General features: G+C 38.7%; 1 protein-coding gene across 4 annotated transcripts in view; it reads left to right on the top strand.

Annotated features, from left to right (window-relative positions):
- Nucleotides 1–2809: 2809 nt before the first annotated feature.
- Nucleotides 2810–19928, top strand: part of zfr2 (zinc finger RNA binding protein 2) — a 40713-nt gene continuing 23594 nt past the window's right edge. For all 4 annotated transcript variants that reach the window (XM_066647359.1, XM_066647358.1, XM_066647357.1 and 1 more), the window contains exons 1-5: nucleotides 2810–2886; nucleotides 4508–4751; nucleotides 5458–5575; nucleotides 6920–7138; nucleotides 16514–16842. In XM_066647359.1, coding sequence (XP_066503456.1) covers nucleotides 2831–2886; nucleotides 4508–4751; nucleotides 5458–5575; nucleotides 6920–7138; nucleotides 16514–16842 — 966 coding nt within the window. In that variant the 5' untranslated portion in view covers nucleotides 2810–2830. The remainder of the gene's footprint in view (nucleotides 2887–4507; nucleotides 4752–5457; nucleotides 5576–6919; nucleotides 7139–16513; nucleotides 16843–19928) is intronic.

Below are 19928 nucleotides of genomic sequence, written 5' to 3'. Positions count from 1 at the left end.
ACTAAATTTGTCAACTTTAAATGGGCACTTTGGAAAGGACCATCCGCTCACTCCGTTATCTGTAGTGCTCATTTCACTGGCGCTTTCCCAAAAATATGGGCATGTAAGGAAACCAACGAAAGGTGTTCAAGAGCCTCTGTATACATGGAGGTAAACAGGGTAATTACACTTACTTCGCCTGATTTAGTTGGTGTTAGTTAACGTTAGCTTGACTTGCTAAACTTGGTGGCTCAGATTATACTAGGCTACGTAGGCATTACGGAGGTTTATAGTGTCGGATGAATTTGAGTTCGACTTCGATCACATTCACAAGAATAACGGTACCTCTAAATTTGAGTTTAGCTTATTGCTAGGCTATTGTCATGAATAATGTGTGTTATTTACCAGTATTCCTCCTATTTCCGAACATCCCCTAATTCCGGCCACTGCCGTATATGGTGCGATTCCGCTCTCTCTCTTCGCCAAACGCATTGGCTAAAACAATAAAACATAAGATCAAGCCCCAGTAAGGCATTTAAATATCAGTCTTGCAAGACATCACATATCTAAACAATATTTAAGTATCTCTAACAGTGTTGTAATTCTTTGTGTGCAAAACTGCATGTAAAACACAACACATTTGCATTTCGCGACAGATATTTCCCTCAGTGTAAAAGTTAGCTTACCGGTTAGCTTCCTTTTCTCTGAGGGGAAAATCTACCGCCACTGTAATCCTTACATGTAGAATACGGATACCAATACAGGACAAACGTAATCTCATTGTGAAACTCTCAAAACCACTGAATGTGGTAGCAACGGTCTCGTTTGACTGTCACAAGCAGAGGAGGTGGCCGAAGTTAAGGGATGCCAATAATCTTAGCAGTATTGGCACCTACTTAAACAAAAACGTCTTTATATAAAAACATATATACTGTCAAAGTCAAACAGGTCTTGGACATTAATCTACTAATATTATAATATATAATTATAATACTAATAGTCTAATCATATTTGACTCCTGAAAAATGTTGATTTGTGTGAGTAAAGTACTTCTATATATGTACAGTTAGCTAAGATTTCCAGTATTGTAATTAAAGTGGCCGGAAGTTGGGGTAATTACGCTAGCTAGCTAGATACTGTCATAACAGTCAGTCATAACAGTGTTTTACCGCGGTGTTGTTCGGCTGTTGTCCACCAGTGACGTCATGATTGCGTTCAAGAATTTCCGTAGCGAGCTCAGGTTTTTCCGTCAATTTAATAAAACTGTCAGTTTTAAAGCAAATTAAGCATGCTATTTTCATTTTAATTCATACTTATAGTGATATATGCCAGTAACTAAAATAATGTAAAATATTCATGGAGGTCCATTAAGTGGTGCTTAGCCTTTAAAATAGTTCCCTACAGATATCATTGGCTGTTGTGTTAATAAGGGTAATATTGTGAATGATAATAGACTGTTAATGTTTGATGCAAAATTTGCATAGATATGGACAAAAATAATTTGTCTTGTTATTTTATTATAAATCTTCCTGGAGAGGTGTTCCGGGCATGTCCAACGGGGAGGAGGCCCCGGGGCAGACCAAGAACACGCTGGAGAGACTATATGTCTCGACTGGCCTGGGAACGCCTCGGTATACCCCCGGAGGAGCTGGCGTCGGTGGCTGGGGAGAGGGAGGTCTGGGTTTCTTTGCTCCGACTGCTTCCCCCGCGACCCGGACCCGGATAAGCGGTGGATAATGGATGGATGGATGGATTTTATTATAAATACACATATTTAGATTTATTATTATTATTATTATTATTATTATTATTATTATTATTCATTATTATCCAATTCAGGGTCGCGGTGGGTCCAGAGCCTACCTGGAATCATTGGGCGCAAGGCGGGAACACACCCTGGAGGGGGCACCAGTCCTTCACAGGGCAACACACACACACACACACACACATTCACTCACACCTACAGACACTTTTGAGTCGCCAATCCACCTACCAACGTGTGTTTTTGGACTGTGGGAGGAAACCGGAGCACCAGGAGGAAACCCACGGGGTTTTTCAGGTCCCTGAAGCTGTGTGACTGCGACACGACCTGCTGCACCTGCGTGCCTCCTTATTATTATTATTATTATTATTATTATTTATTTATTTTAGCAGATTTTTAACGTCTGGGCTGTAGACAAGACCAAAGTGCCACAACATTGGTGTTTAAAACATTTAGAAATGGAAATCATATTAATTTTAGTTCATTTTCTGGTGATTCAATATATTTTATATTAATTACTTTATTTTGTAATAAAGTGTTCCTTACATTAATGTATAACCTGGGGGCATAAATGTTCGCCTGACTGTAGAATAACCCTCATGTCACTAGGCTGACTACAATAGTTTCTATCAACACTTAAATTGTAAAAACTGAAAGTCGTTCAGAAGGACAGGCTAATGAGCCGGTTCTTTGAATAACTATTCACCAACATAACCAATTCGTTAAATGTTACTTTCCTTAATTTAAGAATTTAATTCCAAAATGTTGTATCCATATGTAACAATTTAGTATAGGGGCTCTTTAATAGCTATGGTATCATATAAAGCAGTTTTTATTTCTGTAATAAAGAGTATTAAAGTATTAATATTTCTTGCAGGTATAAAGCCCGCTCCAAAATTATATTCCAATATATTCTTAAATTTCAATACTATAGAGACTTTCAAGAACTTCAGGAAATGTCATGAATTTCAAAGGAACCTAGTTTTGTGACGAAGAGAACCGACTCGCTTTGTTCACTTAAAAAATTGATTTGGTTCTTAAGGAACCGATCTCCTGAGAACGACTCTGCACCGATGAAAGCTACCCAAAATGGCCGCTAGTCATTATTACGGGTTCCCGCACGGAGTCGCCGGCTCTCAATACAGGTAAACAACGGCGACACACGGAGCTTCTCAGGGGGGTTATTGCCTGACCTCCCGCCTAGTTATCCCTGCATTTAATTCTCCGGGAAATACCGCCCTGAGCGTTAGGAAAACTGGATACCAATTCTAAGCTAATGCTAATAGTGTACAACCACTCAGATATTCAACGAGGTTACCGGGTGATAGCTATAAGCCTGAAGTTAGATTCTTAGAGAAATGTTCCATTCCACCTTAAATAAGGCAGCAGTTATATTCATGCCCCTGAGGTTTGCTTTTCGTCAGCTTCATGTTTCAGTTTTCCGTACTATCAAAAATGATGCAGCAGTTTGTACATTATTTTTATAATGTAGCGCTACCAATGTAAAGGCTACAGCGTTTAAAGTGGAACAGGTCTGCTGAAAATGTCTTTTTTGGACTGCGTTTTCTTACCATTACAATTAATCAAACTCGTTTGTTTGAATATAACTGTTAAGCTCTGAGCTGCACGAGCTTGTTTAAAAGTGCTGTGCTTGTGATAATCTAATATTTCAATATTTTCTTTTTATTTGGGTAATACAGTTGTATGCACAAGATACAACCTGTGGGGGCTGTTTAATACACAGCCTAACCAAACAAATGTCTCACTAATATTCAACATTCATTTTATATTAATTTGCACCTCTTACTATAGGCCCACTTAATATTACAGTTGTAGTCCATCTGTGTCTCTGCATAGCTTGTTGGGAACTTTTCATCCTGTTCTTCAATACTCAGGACTCTTAAAGAACAGGTGTAAGTTGGTTGGTGGGTCATTTTTAGCACTGCATTGACGTTGTGGTGGTGTCCCTTTGTAAGATTGGATTAAACAAATCAGTGCTGTTAAACTCGTCAGTGTCACTGTTGGGCAAAGAATAGCCCACCAACCAGAAGTGTCTAACCAACAGCATCCTGAGACCATTGATGAAAAACTATAGGATGACTAACACAAGCTCAGCAGCAGCAGCAGATAAGTTGTTGTCAAATCTTCAAGCTAAGCTAGCTAACAAGATAGGTGTGCCTATACAGTGTCCAGTAAGAGGACTCAATATTTAAAAACTCTAGGATTTCTGTTGTGATAGATCCATTCATACCAGGCTAACACACCATCATGTCACTCTCACTGCAGTGCTGAGAATCAGTCACCACCCAAATAAACAGTTGTTATGCATATGGATGCTATTGACACATGGACAAAAACATACATACATATATATATATGTAATTTTTTTTTGACAGAATATTTAAATGCTTCATTATATGTAAGTCAAATATTTAAGATGTAATGAGCCTATGGGCAAACTTACAATTTGCATATTAGTGTTTTCCAATGATAAACAATTCTTTCATTCATTTATTTATTTTTAGTTTACCACATTATGTGAACACAGCATTTTTCCTTCAAATCTCAGGTGAATGGTCAAGTAGAAATGTTCCAAAATTACTTGACCGAAAATGTTTTTACATTGGTTTTCATTGAAAAAATAAGTTTTTCCTTCTCCTGTAAAGTTGGAGAAAAATTTGGAGATGCATGTTTTTATCGGAAAGTGATTATATGCTTTTTCACTTAAAATTGTGAGTCAACTCGATTTATTTCCACATCTTTCAGCTCGCAGCCACCTCCTGCCTATCCTCATCAAAGCACTGCCAGCTACAGTGTCCAGCCGACCCCTGGAGCAACCCATGCAGTCACAGGATCATACGCTCCTGCCACTGCACAGCCCACACGACCTGTGGCGTCTCCATCATACCAAGCCTATCAGACACAGACAGGTCAGGATTATGGTTACCATCAGCAGGAAACAACTCAGCCTATTACTATGCCTCAGAGCTACCAGGTTTTCACAGAAATGGTAAATATGTTACATTTCATCACCATGTTTTGGGGCACCAATGCACATTTACCTATTTTGAAATGTACAGTTTCTTTTATAATTGCAAGTAATAGATATCAGTTGTAAGAAAGGTACAACAATATATACATTTCATGATACCATATGTTTTTGTTACACTAAGATACGGTAAAGTTTTGAGAGTTAATAAAGAAAAAAATATCAATTTACTTATGTTTCTTAGTAAAAATCCTATTTAGATTTGCATCCTAAGTGCCATAATTATCACAAAGAAATTTTAAATACAAACAGAATGTCACAGGTTTTTTTTTTTTTTTTTTTTTTTTTGTAGCATGAATTGGAATGGTGACAACTGCTCTAAGTAAATATAACTGCATTCAGTACACAGGGTATTTTGTCTCACAGTGCATGGCACTCTTTGTTGTGTGGGTTGAAATCTCTTCTTCATTCTGTTAATTTTTTTTTCCAATTTATATATTTATATTAGGAAAATTTAAAAACTATACTGAATGCACTAAATTTTTATATATTGGCATTGGACCTAATCAGGGTAGAACAGTTACAGAATGAATTAATAATTTGGCATGTGTGCAGGATCATGTACAGAAGAAGGTTATTGTTTTTTTTTTTGCTAAACCGTATTAGTTTTCAAGTGGTAGGTTTTTTGATTTCTGAAATTCCTGTTTTCTGTTAACTGTAATTATAGGACAGCTACAACTATGGACGACCAGTATCAGGGAGTGGTGGTTACGAGAATAAGCAATATTACCAGACAAATGCTGCAGCGGCTCAACGTACCTCAACAGAACCCTACTTTCAGCAAGGTTATATTGTGGTTTTACCACACTGTCAGTGACTATATTACACTTGTGTTTATTGGAGCCTGATTTGTAAAGGATAGTGTTTGACCGGACTTAAAACTGCAACAACAAACTAAAATATGAACAAGATAACTTACCTTACATGAACATGAAGTAATATGAGTAAACACAACTGTAAAATTTTTTGCAGTCATGTTTGGTGTAGAAAGTGTGTGGTAAAGCTGAAGACCAAAAGGCCCCATGTATTAAATATTGTCTCCAGCAACACTCCTTAACTATGCCAAAATAATTTTAAAATGCATCTTCCAATGTCTTCCTACTTTTGTAAAAGTATGATAGAATTAAAATTTTTACAATCTTCATTAGATTATTGAAGTCACTGATTGACTGTTTATTCAAATTTTAAAAACTAAGTAGATAAGGTTGTTCATCAAGCTGAGTAGACTCTCAGGGTCATAATTGAGCCCTTGCAAAGGAGAAACATATAATGATATTAAAAACTTTTTTAAAAACAAATTGCTAAGCCTGATTTTGCTTGGTGCCCTCTATTTAAAGTAAAACAGTAAAAAAAAGTATTTAATCTGTTCAAATTATAAATTAAAATGTCCATTGCTAAGTTTGGACAAGCAAGTGCTTAGAAAAAATGTAAATGGCTTATATTTGTTTCATTTGGAAGGGTTCAGCTGACAAGAAATATATCAGTCAAGACTATTCTATAAGTGGCAAAATGATTTATTGTAACTTTGCTCATTTGGTATACACCTATCAACCATAACATTATGACCACTTTCTTGTTTCTACACTCATGGTCTCTTCTCTCAGCTCCAGTGACTAGACAGGAGCAATTTGTAAATCAACTGTTACAGACAAGTCCGTTGCTTGCTCTGCATATTTTTTTTGCTCCCATTCACCCTATTCAGTGGTCAGGACCCCCACAGCACCACCACAGGTACCAGTGCAACACATACTAACACAACACCACCACCACGTCTTTGTCACTGCAGCGCTAACAATGATCCACCACCCAAATCATACCTGCTCTGTGGTGGTCCTTAAAATTTGAAGAACAGGGTGAAAGGAAACAAAGTATGCAGTGCAACAGATGGACTACATTATGTTATTTTGCAACTACAAAGTGCTCTGGTCTGGTCAGTGGAGCTGAGAGAACAGACTTTGTGCGTAGAAACAAGGAGGTGATCATAATGTTATGGGTGATCTGTGTAGTATTTATCAGATTTTAAAGTTATTTATATCAATATTGAATATTTAAACTTTACACATGGCTTGAAAAAAAAAACAAAAAAACAATATATATATATAATATATTTTATATTATATGTTTTTCAGGTTTAAAAAGTGGCTATAGACATGCAAGTACAGCCTACAGCCAACCGGCTCCTCAAAGACAGGTCACAGCCCTTAAACCACTTCCTCCTGTCAGCTCTGTGTCCACCAGTTACAACATCTATTCAGCCACAACTAGTGTGCAGCAGCAAGCAACCCCCATATCCACTTACACCCCCAGCTCATCCTCCTACAACTCAACGGCTGCTACTTCTTACTCTGGTGAGTGTGGGCTTTATTCTGGAAATTGCACTCAATCTCCATGTCTCTGCTATGCCTTTAACTTAGTATTCTCATTTACATGTACATTCCAAATTATCTATTGCAGTTGTTCTCAAATTTTTAGATCAAGTACCACCCATTATCAAACCAAAACCTCCAAGTACCAGCCTAACCACAGAAGCATGTAACCTGCTTCTTCATTTGTTCCAGGGGCATAAGGCAAAATCTTGCTTGAATTTCTACATAATTTTAATTTTAATTTAAATTCTCTTTATTTAATTATTTATTGATTTATTTTTAAGTTAAACTTGAAATTTGCTTGCTTTGCACAAAATTATTGTAAAATAATCATAAAAAATAGAGAGGACACAAATAATGGGGCCTAAACAATGTTTTAAGCACAATTACACATTTATGAGGACATAAAAATTTAAGTGAAATAAGCATTATGGAATTAATAAAAATAAGTACATTTGAAATCAGTTATGTGCTTTAATGGGCTATAGGTGAAAACAGTACTGGACTTGGAGCAGCCCACAGTGGCTCTCAGCGCTTGTATCAGCAGGTGAAGGATGCATGTCGCTGTGTTTTGGGACTGATGGGGGGGCGGCGATTTCTTTCAGGTTCCCTACATGTATGGTTGTGTATTTTATTATTATTATTATTATTTTTTTATTTTTTTATTTATTTTTTTAAGGTTCTTGCATGAATGATTTTCTAAGGTTACATACACTCCTTTAACATGCAACCGTTTTTTTTCTCAGTCAGATAAGGTGTTTGTTACCTGGAGAGATAAAGGTTTACAGTGCATTAAAGATTTTTATGTAGTTTTGTTTCTTTTGCCCAACTTAAATCAAGTTTCCGTTTTCCTTCTTCCCACTTTTTTGATATTTCAGTATCATTTTTTTAACTGAATCAAAAGAAAATATTTTATTTGACTTGCTCATGCCCCCCCGACACTAGACATTTGGTGTCTAGCTTTGTTTCTGTATTATCACCATAATAAAATACCACTTCCCTGAAGAAAAGTTGGGCTAAGGAGTTGGGGGCTGCAGTTACTGATGATATGTGGGAGGAGAGCTTGTTCAGTTTTCAAGTATTGCATAGGTTTTATTTGATGTTATTTATAATACAAATGGATCAGATATATTGCAAGGAATCTATAAAAGCACTGAAACGCTTTTGTAACGTGTGGGGGTGTGTTTTGAACTATTTGGAGAGGGCCCAACCAACACCAGCTCTGCCTTGAATTATACACTATATAGATGTATTGCTTGTTAACCTATTTATAACTCCTGGAATGGGAGATGGTGCAAAGCTCTTCAGAAGGCCCAGTAAGAGGTGCAGCACAGGACTCCCTGCAAAGTGAGGCAGCAGTAGGGCCAGTAGTCTCCACCGAGGTGATGATGGCGGAACTGGCACGAATGATAAAAGGGCTGGTTTAGGCCCAAGTGGCACGTGATGAACGGCTGTCACAAGTGGAGGCAAGGCACGAGCAGCAGGGGAGGAGTGTTCAGCACCAGTTCCAACAGCTCCAGGGCCACATGGAAAGTAGCATCCTAGCCAGCAGTGAAGGAGGGAGTGAAGCAGCTAAAAGTACAGTAGTCTCACCTCAGTGAATGCTGCCAGTGGTTGAATTCAGAGAACCAAAGCTGCACCCACTGATTGAAGGTGGTGATATAGAGAATTTTTTTTAACAACGTTTGAAAGAATTGCAACTGCCTGTCACTGGTCAAGAGAGAACTGGGCCATTTGACTGGTTCCTCTGCTCACAGGCAGGGCCCATAGTACGTATGTGGCGATGGACATTAGTCACACAAATGACTATTAAAAAAGTAAAGGAGGTGATTTTAAAGAAATATGAGATCAGTGCAGAGATTAACGGGCAAAGGTTCCGGGCGACTGACGTTTGGCCTGATGAGATACCATGGCAGCTGTATATAAGACTCAAAGAGCTGTTTGCAAAATGGATCAAGCCAGAGGAACACACAGTTCAACAAATATCAGAACTCCTCATCCTGGAGCAATTCATGAGGATGTTGAGCCCAGACATGGCACTGTGGATCGAAGAGCATGACCCGGAAACAGCAGAGGAGACAGCCAGACTGACAGAGGTTTACATCTCAGCATGGAAAAACACTAGGGGCAAAAGCTTCAGCCAGTGGACTTCAGTGGACTGCCAGTAAAACAAACCTGAGAAATCATCTGCAGATCCACCACCGCAGTTCACTGAACTTGGAAAGGGAACGGCGTCAACATACTCTTCCTGGCAGCTGGTATTCCGTTCACACAACAGGTAAAAGTATACTGAATCTGATTTCGTGACCAAATCAGATTTTTTTTAAACTGATCCGCACGCACAAAAAACGATGCTTCAGGTGCTGACCAGAAGGAAATGTCTATCTGTTTAATACAAAGCACTTTCGTTTTTTAAGTGAAGGAATGGGACCTGACTGGTGTTTTACTGCTGCGCTGTCACAAAACCTCCCCTTTCTTTATTCCAAATGAGTTCTGTGTTAAAAACAGTATTGATAAAAGACTCTATAGAATATTAAAAGGTGAACTGATTTTTCTTTCACTCTAAGCGCAAATTTTCCGGGTCTCTCACAAACACGAGTCTCAAAAGAGAAGACGAGCACAGACATAATGATCCATAATGAGCCATATTTATACAGCTTCCTACCGACATGAACAATATCAAACTGATATAGAACTACTAAAAAAGAAGGTTTCTCTTATTTGATCTATTTAAAAAAAAAAACACCTTTATACAAATTTCCGCTTTTTTTTTTTTTTTTTGAGAGATTGGAACCTGGTTTCAAGAGTTTTACAGGTTTTTTGTTTCCTAGTATTTTTTACAAAGCAGAAATCTTTTGACCTGGCCATTTTCACCTCCTAAACACCTCAAATTAAAATGGAAAAAAAAATGTTTTGGATCATAGTCCGGAGATTATTCTCAGCAGCTGGAGTAATGTAAAAATTACATGAATTCCGACCTGGTCTTTCAGACAGTTGAATTTCCACAGATGGAGATGGGTCATATGAAAGTAGCTAAAATCTGATATGAAATGTCACATGCAATGGATTTGTGCTGTTCAAATGGCCACATGAACGACACATCCGTCTCACGTATGACTGGGCCTCTTTACCTGCTGTGTGAACGTAGACTTAGCATTCCTTGCCAAGAATATGCCAAGCCAGTAAATAACAGATGTTTAAGCTGTAGTACATTTGATTTGATTTTTTGCTTATTTTGAGAATTTGTAAATATTCTTTTCAAACATACAATTTTAATTTAAAGGCAGGACAATTGGCAAAATAATTTTATATATCTTTATAAATAAACTGTTCAATAAACCAACATTCTGTACCATAATAGTGTGTGTATGACAATTAAATCGTTAATCGCAATAACTTGTATGACAAATAATCGTCAGTTAAAATTTCATGATCTTGACAGCCCTACGCCAGGAAGAGATCCTTGGTTCCTGGCCAGCAGGTGGTGTTACTTCTGCCAACCAATTAAAACAAGCTCTTGGCCAAATGGCATGAGCCATATAAGGTACTTCGGAAGGTGGGAAATTGACTTATGAGATCTGTATGCCAGAGAGGGCTACGCAAATGCAGATCTTTCATGTGAATCTTCTCAAAGAGTTCCATCCTAGATCTGAGCCTGTGGAGACTCAACTGTATGTGCAAGCAGTGCAGGAAGAAGAGGAACCATCAGAGCAGTACTTCCCTATTAGTAACAGCTCACAAGCAGTGGAGGTGCTTCATCTACAGCCATTCCAGCAGGAACTGCTGAAGGAGCTCCTTGACCGAGATTTGTTTAAGGAAAGGCCGGGATATACCACCATGGTCCATCATGACATTAGTCTCATCAACAATGCCCCGGCACGGAAAAAGAGCTATCGCATTCTTGATTGGTTGCCCCCTGCTCTGAAACAGGAACTGGACATTATGCTCGCCTTGAGAGTTATTGGACCTTCCATGAGGGTGTAGACCAGTTGTGCTGCTGCCAAAAAAAAGATGGATGGTACTGTTAGGTTTTGATTTTAGACCCCTCAATGCACTCTCCAAGTTTGACCCTTATACAATGCCACAGATCTTTGTAAGGGTTAATGGCAGATTCCTCTAACGGAAAAAGCAAAAGAATTCACAGCATTTATGACCCCTTATGGGCTTTACCATTTCAAGCTCATGCCTTTTGGCCTGCAGGGGGCACCACCAACTTTCCAGAGATTTATGGACAGGTTGTTGGAGGGCACTGGTTCTTTTGCTGCAGCAGATCTGGATGACATATTCATCTTTAGTGAAACCTGGGATGACCACTGTGAGCACCTTCAATAGGTCTTGGGATTAATTAAACATGCAGGATTGACAATTAATCCCAAGAAATGTGCCCTGGCAAAGAAAGAGATTAGTTACCTGGGCTTTGTTATTGGCAAAATGGTGAAGGCGATCCACGGCTGCAGTCCTCCAACAACTAAGAAAAAGTGGAGGTCCTTTAGGGGTTGGTGGGATGGTATTGCAGATTTATACCTAATATTTCTGCAAGAGCCTTTGTCCTTACAGATCTAACCAAGTGAACAGTTCCCAACGAGGTGGTCTGGACAGAGTAGTATGAGGAGGTGTTCCAGAGCTTGAAGGGTGCATTGTGTGGAGATCCTGTTCTGCTGAGCCCAGACTTTGACCAGCCGTTTGTCCTGTAGACGGATGCTTGTGGTGTTGGCCTGGGAGATGTGTTGTTGCAGGAGGTGGACAGCGCAGGCCTGTTGCTTTCCTGAATCGCAAGATGTTTCCAAGGGAACAAAGGTACTCCACTAAAGAAAAGGAGTGCCTGGCCATCAAGTGGACGCTGGACTCCCTGAGATATTACCACTTGGGGAGGTCTTTTGTGTTGGAGACTTATCACCAGGCTTTGCCGTGTCTGGAAAAGATGCGATATTCCAATGCTCGTATCACACTGTGGTACCTTTTGATGCAGCCTTACAAGTTTACCGTTCGCTATCAGAGGATGTGGAATATTAGCTAGGCTTCTGTTGATTGGAGTATGGAGCTTTAGAGTATATACTGGACTGCATTTGCCATCTCCAGAAAAAGGAGGAAATGTAATGGAGCTCTTGTCCATTCCATGCTGAGAATATTTTAAAAGGGTTAACCAGGAACAAAAGCACAGACAATTTACGGACACTTGTTATTCAACTCCCTGTGACTGAGGCGGCACCAGTCAAACACCCATTTTCTGTACTCTGAAAATCAAACACAAGCGATCATGCTTATCTCGCACTATTCAGGGCGGCCAACCGATGGTGTCTGATTTCTATGTTGTATAGTCATTTATGTAGGCATATTTAACTGAAATAACAGTTTGAAATGAGTTTGACTTACCTGTTTCTTCCAGGGTGCTGTTAGCCTGCTGTGAGTCAAAGGACCAGGGACATGTAGAGGGGGGGCGAGTTCTTTCAGGTTCCCTACATGTACCTTTTTTTTTTTTTTTTTTAGGTTCTCGTTGCATGAATGTTTTAATAATGGTTTATATGTTTAGTTATAACAGGATTAAACAGAAAAAATGGTTTTATTTTAATTAGAATGCAAGGTTATAGTTAGACCTTACCATTTTCAAATTCACCTGTATTTGGGCCAGGCCAATAGCCTAAAGGTATTTAAAGCCAATTTCAGGCTGGCTGACTAGGGGTGCTGTAGTTGATAGAGCATTATATTAAGTTTCTATTATCTTTACTTGGTAAAGTTTGATTTGATTGTGGGTTTTGTCTATTTTGTTTATTTATATATCTATTTTTGCTATGGCACACTCTAGTTTGCACTTATCAATGAAAATAAACCTTTATTGCAATAATCCTCTGGTTGTGAATCAGTTTTCGACTACCACTCAGCTATCCTGCAACATACACCAGCTTTAGATTTTCAGTTATGAAGAAATTCATTAAGTACTACATTTTTTGAGGTCATTTGGTGTACCACCTCTTGCTGCTTCATGTACCACTAGTGGTACGCGTACCACAGTTTGACAACCATTGATCTAATGTATTCAGATGTAATTTTATCAGATTAATGTCAAATTCAGGAGTTTATTAGATTATCATCAAAATGATGTACTATGATATTACAGATGCACATCAGGATAGAAAAGAGTGAAAGGAGTGGGAATGGCTTGATACACAATTTCATATCTGATACTGATATCCATACTGCAAACTTGAGTATCTGTCCATACCAATACCAATCCAAAACCATTTCCCCTCTCTTAAACAACTAAGCAGTTTTTTAAGAGTGAATTTGTCTAAATGCACTTAGCTTTCACATTTGATCAGGTTAGCTCCCTTCAACTATTCAAAATTTAATGAGCATCTTTGTGCTAAAGTTTAACTTTTAAGAGTTACACCTCAAATGGTGCTTCAAAATGGTGCAGTAACTTCTGACTCTCCCGATTATAACTTAGGGAGCTGAGTGGAGGGCTCCTATTCCATAGGTGTGAAAACCCATCAGTCACCAGGAATAGTCATTCATATCCCAAAATAACCACTGGTCTAACAAAAGATATCTTGTCCAATGTATTGACAAAGACTTTACAGGAAAGCACTGCTAAGCACTCAGGATTTTTGTCCACCAGTTATGGTTGATTTAAGTTGAAATTAAAATTGTGTTTGGCACACAAAGCATGCACACAATCAGATATTTATAAAACTCTTGTGTTTAGTGGTGCAAAGGAGCTGCTGTGATAGTAAATTAATTTTCTGTGACAAAACACAAATATTTACATTAATATTTTAAAGAGGTTCATGCTTCAGATGTAAACATCAAGGGCAAAGGTGTGTTTGGTTTGGGTTTTCCTGAGAATTGTTGTTTTAGTTGAAAATCTGCATGATGCATGTTGTATGAGTTCATGTGTTGTACTGTATGATAAGATTATTTGATGCTGGCAACTAGCGAGTACATTATGGGGTGCTTCTGCACTAACATTTATGTAATGGTAACTGATGGGATCATTTTACAATTAATTTTATGTTCTCACTTTTGAGAAATATGAGCCTGTTATTGATAATGTTGTATTATTCATAATTATTCATAATGTCCATACTGTAGCGAAATAATTATGCCCTACATTGCAGCGCCATAAAATTAATATGTAGTGGAAATAGTTATGCACAGGTTGCGGTGGCATAAGCACTACATAGCTGAGTCAATTATAATTAATTAATTCTTTTATTAATAATTAATTGTTTAATTCATTTTGGTAAACTCCATGTTTGGGAGCCATTAAATGTAGTCTCTTTACCTGTCCAATTTTAGCTTAGACAAGTAGGCCATCTTCACATATTATACAGCAGAATTATCTAGAATTAATTATTATTAATGAATTATGCTCATTGACCCACCGTAGGTTCTTGAATCTGATATTGAATCTGAACTAGAAGTAATTATTCTATACAAGAAAAGTACAAACACACACACAACCACGGATTGGTTTCATCATACATACGTTTTAAGTGTAATATCAAATAATGAATATTGATTATACATTCATATAATGAAATGGATTACAGAGGGACCAGATACATGAAGGAACAGGGAGATTAATATGAGGGAATTACTCTATGATCATTACCCTAAATTCTAGAAAGACGTATACATGGAGATGAACAGGGAGCATGTCGCTGATGTGCGGTGCTTTCCGGCACGACTTCCTGGAGTATTGCAGATGCGGGCCTTGTAGGTTGCAGCTGCGGGCGTTCCTTTTCTCCTGAGATTTTCAGATACGGCGACCCTCTGTTGGAGCTGGTGGCGTTCTGAAATTCTCTGTGGGAATTCTCCGTCATTGCTGATCTGCCACCTTGTGAGAGACAGTCCAAACAGGTCTCTCCTGGGCCTCATCTCAGAAGGTCATTCTGAGCATGTATGGCCGTCTTTGTCGTTGCTGGTCCGGAAGCTTTGTCAGAGGTCTCCTTCATGCTCTGGGTGTGGGCGTTGAATTCTTGCTGGAGTAACTATAGCCCTGTTTACTATAGTTCTCTATTAGGGACAAAATTAATATAGAACTTCTGTCTATTAGGACCACGTTTGAGGGGCCCAAGACTGTTTAGGAAAGCCATGAGAGTATGAAGCCTGCAGAGTCATTTCAAAAATCGAGTCATTTTCCTCTTTAGCCTTGAAAAAAGCTAAAAGAGAAAACGCCCCAAGTGTCTGAAGCCTTGAAGTGAAGAGTCGAGCAGCGGAAGGGCAGAGGAGAGAGGGAGAAGAAGGGTGTGTCGTTTGGCGCCACGGGTTTTTAACCAGAGTTTAGAAGCCCCGCCTTTACTACGGATTGAAAAAGATTGGAGCCTCTCTTGCTCCTGATTGGCTGCTTCCTGTACCTTGGTAGTGACATCACATACAATTTATGACCCTTGACAAGACAAAGGCTTGAAGACCATCTCCAAGATTTTGATTCATACTTTTGCAATGTCATTAAGACAACCATGTTCTACATAATTATTAACCAACTACACACATAGTATGTGGCTACCTTGGTTCTACGTAAATGCATATGAAATAAAAAAGACTTTAAACACACGTAAATTAATTGCACCCAATTTGATTGTCCAAATGGAATTGATTTCAAACAGTTGTGCACATATGTAACTTGTAAATATATGTAAAATTGTTTTAAACCAATGGGAATTAAGGTTTAATTAAGGTTAAACTGATCCTCAGGAGTGTCTCTTTGCCTCCTGCGTTTGAGAAGAGTTCCATGATCCTCAGGAGTGTCTCTCGAAAAGATTCTTTTCTTGACCCTGTGGGTCTTGGGTCATAAAAGAGGTTCCTGGAGAGGGGTTTACAAGCCCGCTCTGGAGGTTTATCTCACCTTCCATCTGCTTGTGCAAGGAGGGGATGTCTCTGAGCTCAGAGAGGACTTTCAGCATAATAGATATTATTAGATTATATTGTTAGATAATAGGCATATTAAGTCCCAAAAAGTATAATATCTTTTATTAAAATTAATCATCTGTTCATCTCCACTACAATACAGTTTATCAGTGAAAACTAATGTCCAACAGAGCCCATATTCTTTCTAGATAGGTGGATAATATTGATATATTTTTTTTGTTATTTCAGATTTTTTAAGTTTGAACTGACTCCTACAGAGTCATGCATAAAAGTATATATATAGAATGAACAGGAAATTTGCTCCTTAAACATACTGTTACACCTTAAAAGATGTGTCGCTTCTGAACCTAAACCAGAGAAAACTGCAATCTTGCCAAATCATTGACCTTGCCTATAATGACTGGTTCAGTCTTTACTAAAATGTACTCACTGTTGAGTGGGCATGCTCTTTGCATTTTACTTAAACTCTCTTGTCTATCCTTGCAGGTCTCAACTACTCCAGTTATGAGTCGAGTGGCTTTTCATCAACCGCCTCATACTATCAACCTTCCCAGCAGCTAGGGCCCCAACAAACCCCTACCCAGGCCCCTTCCCACCAGCCCCAGGCTCCACAGCAGCAGACACCACCACCGGCTAAACAGCTTACCAGCGCATCCTGGAGCAGCACAGGGAACAGCGTCATCACCAGTTCAGCTGTCAATACATACAAGAAGCCCATGTTCCAGCAGAATAAAATCCAAAAGCCAAAAGGCCCTCCCAAGCAGCCTCAGCTGCACTACTGTGACATCTGCAAGATTAGCTGTGCTGGTCCACAGGTATCTGTGTGTCTCACACTCTGACACTCTGTTGAAGTATACTGAGTGGATGATTTTATAGTAGCTAATAATTTTTTTCAGTTCCGATCTGATTCTGATACAGATTTAAATATAAGAACTGGTTGGTGAGTGATTGCTAGATTATTCCCTGTGTTTGCTAAGGTGTTTAATTGGTTAATAGGCAGTTGCTGTGGTATCCCAAATGCTTGCTAAATTGTTGATACAATTTTGGTAGGTGGTGTCTAGGTGTTTGCTATGGTGTCTCTAAACTGTTGTTGTTGTTTTCCTAGTGGATGCTGATGGATTGAAAGATGGATAGAAAGTTGTAGCTAGAGGGTTATAGATATATAGTTGTAGAAAGATATACAAAAATACATGTATAGATAAAGTTAAGGTATAGATAGATGATAGATGCATAGTTGTAAAAGGATAGGTAGATAAAATTGTTGAGAGATAGATGAACAGATAGATAATAGGTAGGTTGATAGAAAATAGATAAACAGTTAAGAAATGTTTAGATAGATGAATACAGATATAGATTTATAGGCATACAGTGTTGTAGAGGGATAGGTAAATAGAAACGTGTGGAGGAATATCCTATGCCAATCCATTAGAGCCCACCCCACTCTCTTCATACTGGCAGCCACATAATTTCTACTGTTCCAATCCTACAGCTACACCCTAAGGTTGCTGTGGCCATTTATGAACTGATCAGCAACCAGCTGATCATTAATATCATTAACTTCTACGATTACTCATTGAGTTCATCACATGTGTACCCAAACCACCCACTGTATCACTAGCTCTTCACAGGGGTCATTGCGCACCGTGCCTCCTCTTCCTGATCACGAATAAATCTAGTCATCATTTGCCTTCTCTCTGGTGATGTGGTTTTACTAAACACTTTCCACGAATCACCTTACCCAAGGCCCGCTTTTCCGATTTGCACTTGGCCAATCACATCCATTAGCTCTAATGAGCTCCTGGCTACATTCACTGCCGCTCATGCCGCTCACTACCTTCCTGCTTCCTTCCTTCCTTTGTGACTGGAGCTGCTGCTTTAACCACTGCATCCTTGCATTCCCCTGATAAAATCATCTTGCGACTCACCTTTGCACATTTAAATTACTCAACTAAACTTGTGAGTGGCAGCTCCAGTATCCCTCTGCCATACCATGCCACACTACTTAAACACTGTGGCACCCCACTTCATTATAGCCTTGTTCATAAGCCTTGCCATCCTCTCTACTTCTGTGATCGAAACATCGTAAACTGTCAACAGCTATCTAATACGAGGCAGTATGCCAAACTGTAGACACCACAATTTCAACTTCCCTGGCAGACATAATTGATCAATGCTATATATAGCCTTATCAGTTCAGTCCTTTATTCCCACAGCTTGGTCAGTATCATTTAGCACTGCACTATACTATCTATCTAAACTCTTCACAGGTCTCTCCAATACTGTAGGAACCTTTTCTCCTTCCATCCAAAGATTTTCCTGTACAAGTTTTCCTTTGACAATCAACAGACTTCTAGACTTGCTCGGTTTAAATTCAGCCTAGCCAACCTTAGATGATCATTTAACTTCCCCAGCAACCGCTGTGTACAAGTCACAGTAGTTATCAGGGTCATCATGTTGTCCATGTAAGTCCTGATTGGTGGAAGCCGAGTACCATCATGCAAACTCTCCTCGCCTAAGACCCACTTAGAGGCTCTGATTACTGTCCTGATTACCTCCATCACCATCGTAAATGCTAACGGTGAAATTGTACATCCAGCCATTTATACCTATTTCTTACCTCTGCCATGATGTAAAAATATTCCCCTGTACTAAAGCAAAAGTGAATGTCCTCAAAATATGCTTCAACAAGCCTAGTACCCTTATCTGGCACGTGAAAAACTTCAAAGGTTTTCCACATAAGTTTATGTGACACTGAGCATTAGCTAAATCTAGGAAAATGACAATGTAGAATATCTACGCTCTTTCTTTGCTGTCTGAATCTGACGCGAGATCATGCTGCTATATTCCAAACATCCGGCAAAGCCAGAACCCCCTGCCTTTTGTTCTGACCTATCATTTAATTTGTTTGCTTTCAAATAAGCAGCAAGTCTCCACACTATCACACTAAAGAAAATCTTACCCTCCTCATTAAGAAGACTTATAGGCCAAAACAGTTCTATACCCACAGCATCTTTCTCCTTGGGGATAAGGTTACTGCCTGCTCTTCTCCACTCTTTTGGAATGATTCCTTTGTTTCAAACTATGATCATCAACCTCCACAAAATCCTCAAGACCTCAGGTGCACCCGATATGGCAAACTATTAGGCCCGGAAGTAGAATCTGCTTTTGCATGATGCACCACATCTTGAACCTCACACCATTTTGCTGGGCTAACCTCCATTTGCCGTTCAATTTCACCTAGTAGTGGAATATCTTGTGGCAACTCTAGCTCCTTTGCTTTATCCTTATCAGTGTACACGTCATTGAAATGCTCTTCAAATTCCCTCTTTCCAACTTTTAAACTCCCAGATTTCTCCTTACCAAATAAGGTCTTCACCAAATTAAAAGGATTCCTAAATAAACTTTTTGAGGAATAGACGGAGAGAAAGTTGTTGAGGTAGAGTTATAAATGAAGTTAGATAGACAAATTCAATTATAGATAGATGTAGAGAGAGATAAAAACTGAAGAATAGACAGAGAGAATTTGTTGAGGTATATATATTTATGAATAGAGTTATAAAAAAGATCAGTAGTCATAGAAAGATACAGAGGGATAGGTTGATAGAAAGTTGCTGAGGATTAGATTGAGAAAGTGAAGTTATCGAGGTAGTGGGATACAGTGTTATAAATGAATGGGTAGATAAAGTTGTTGAGGGATAGAATGAGAGATAGAAAGTTGTTGAGGTGTAGAGGGATACAGAGTTTAATAGGGATAGATAGATTTATACACAAGATACATAGTTTTAGAAATGTTTAGATAAGTTGATAAAGTTGTAAATAAATAGACTGATAGATGAATACAGTCATAGCATAGAGAGGGATGCAGAGAATACAGTTATAGATAGAGTTGTATAGGGATAGG

The sequence above is a fragment of the Hoplias malabaricus genome, chromosome 16, assembly GCF_029633855.1.
Source record: "Hoplias malabaricus isolate fHopMal1 chromosome 16, fHopMal1.hap1, whole genome shotgun sequence".
In the NCBI taxonomy this organism is placed as follows: domain Eukaryota; kingdom Metazoa; phylum Chordata; class Actinopteri; order Characiformes; family Erythrinidae; genus Hoplias; species Hoplias malabaricus.
The sequence above is the reverse complement of the archived record's forward strand: the minus strand, read 5'-3'. Positions and strand labels throughout refer to the sequence as shown.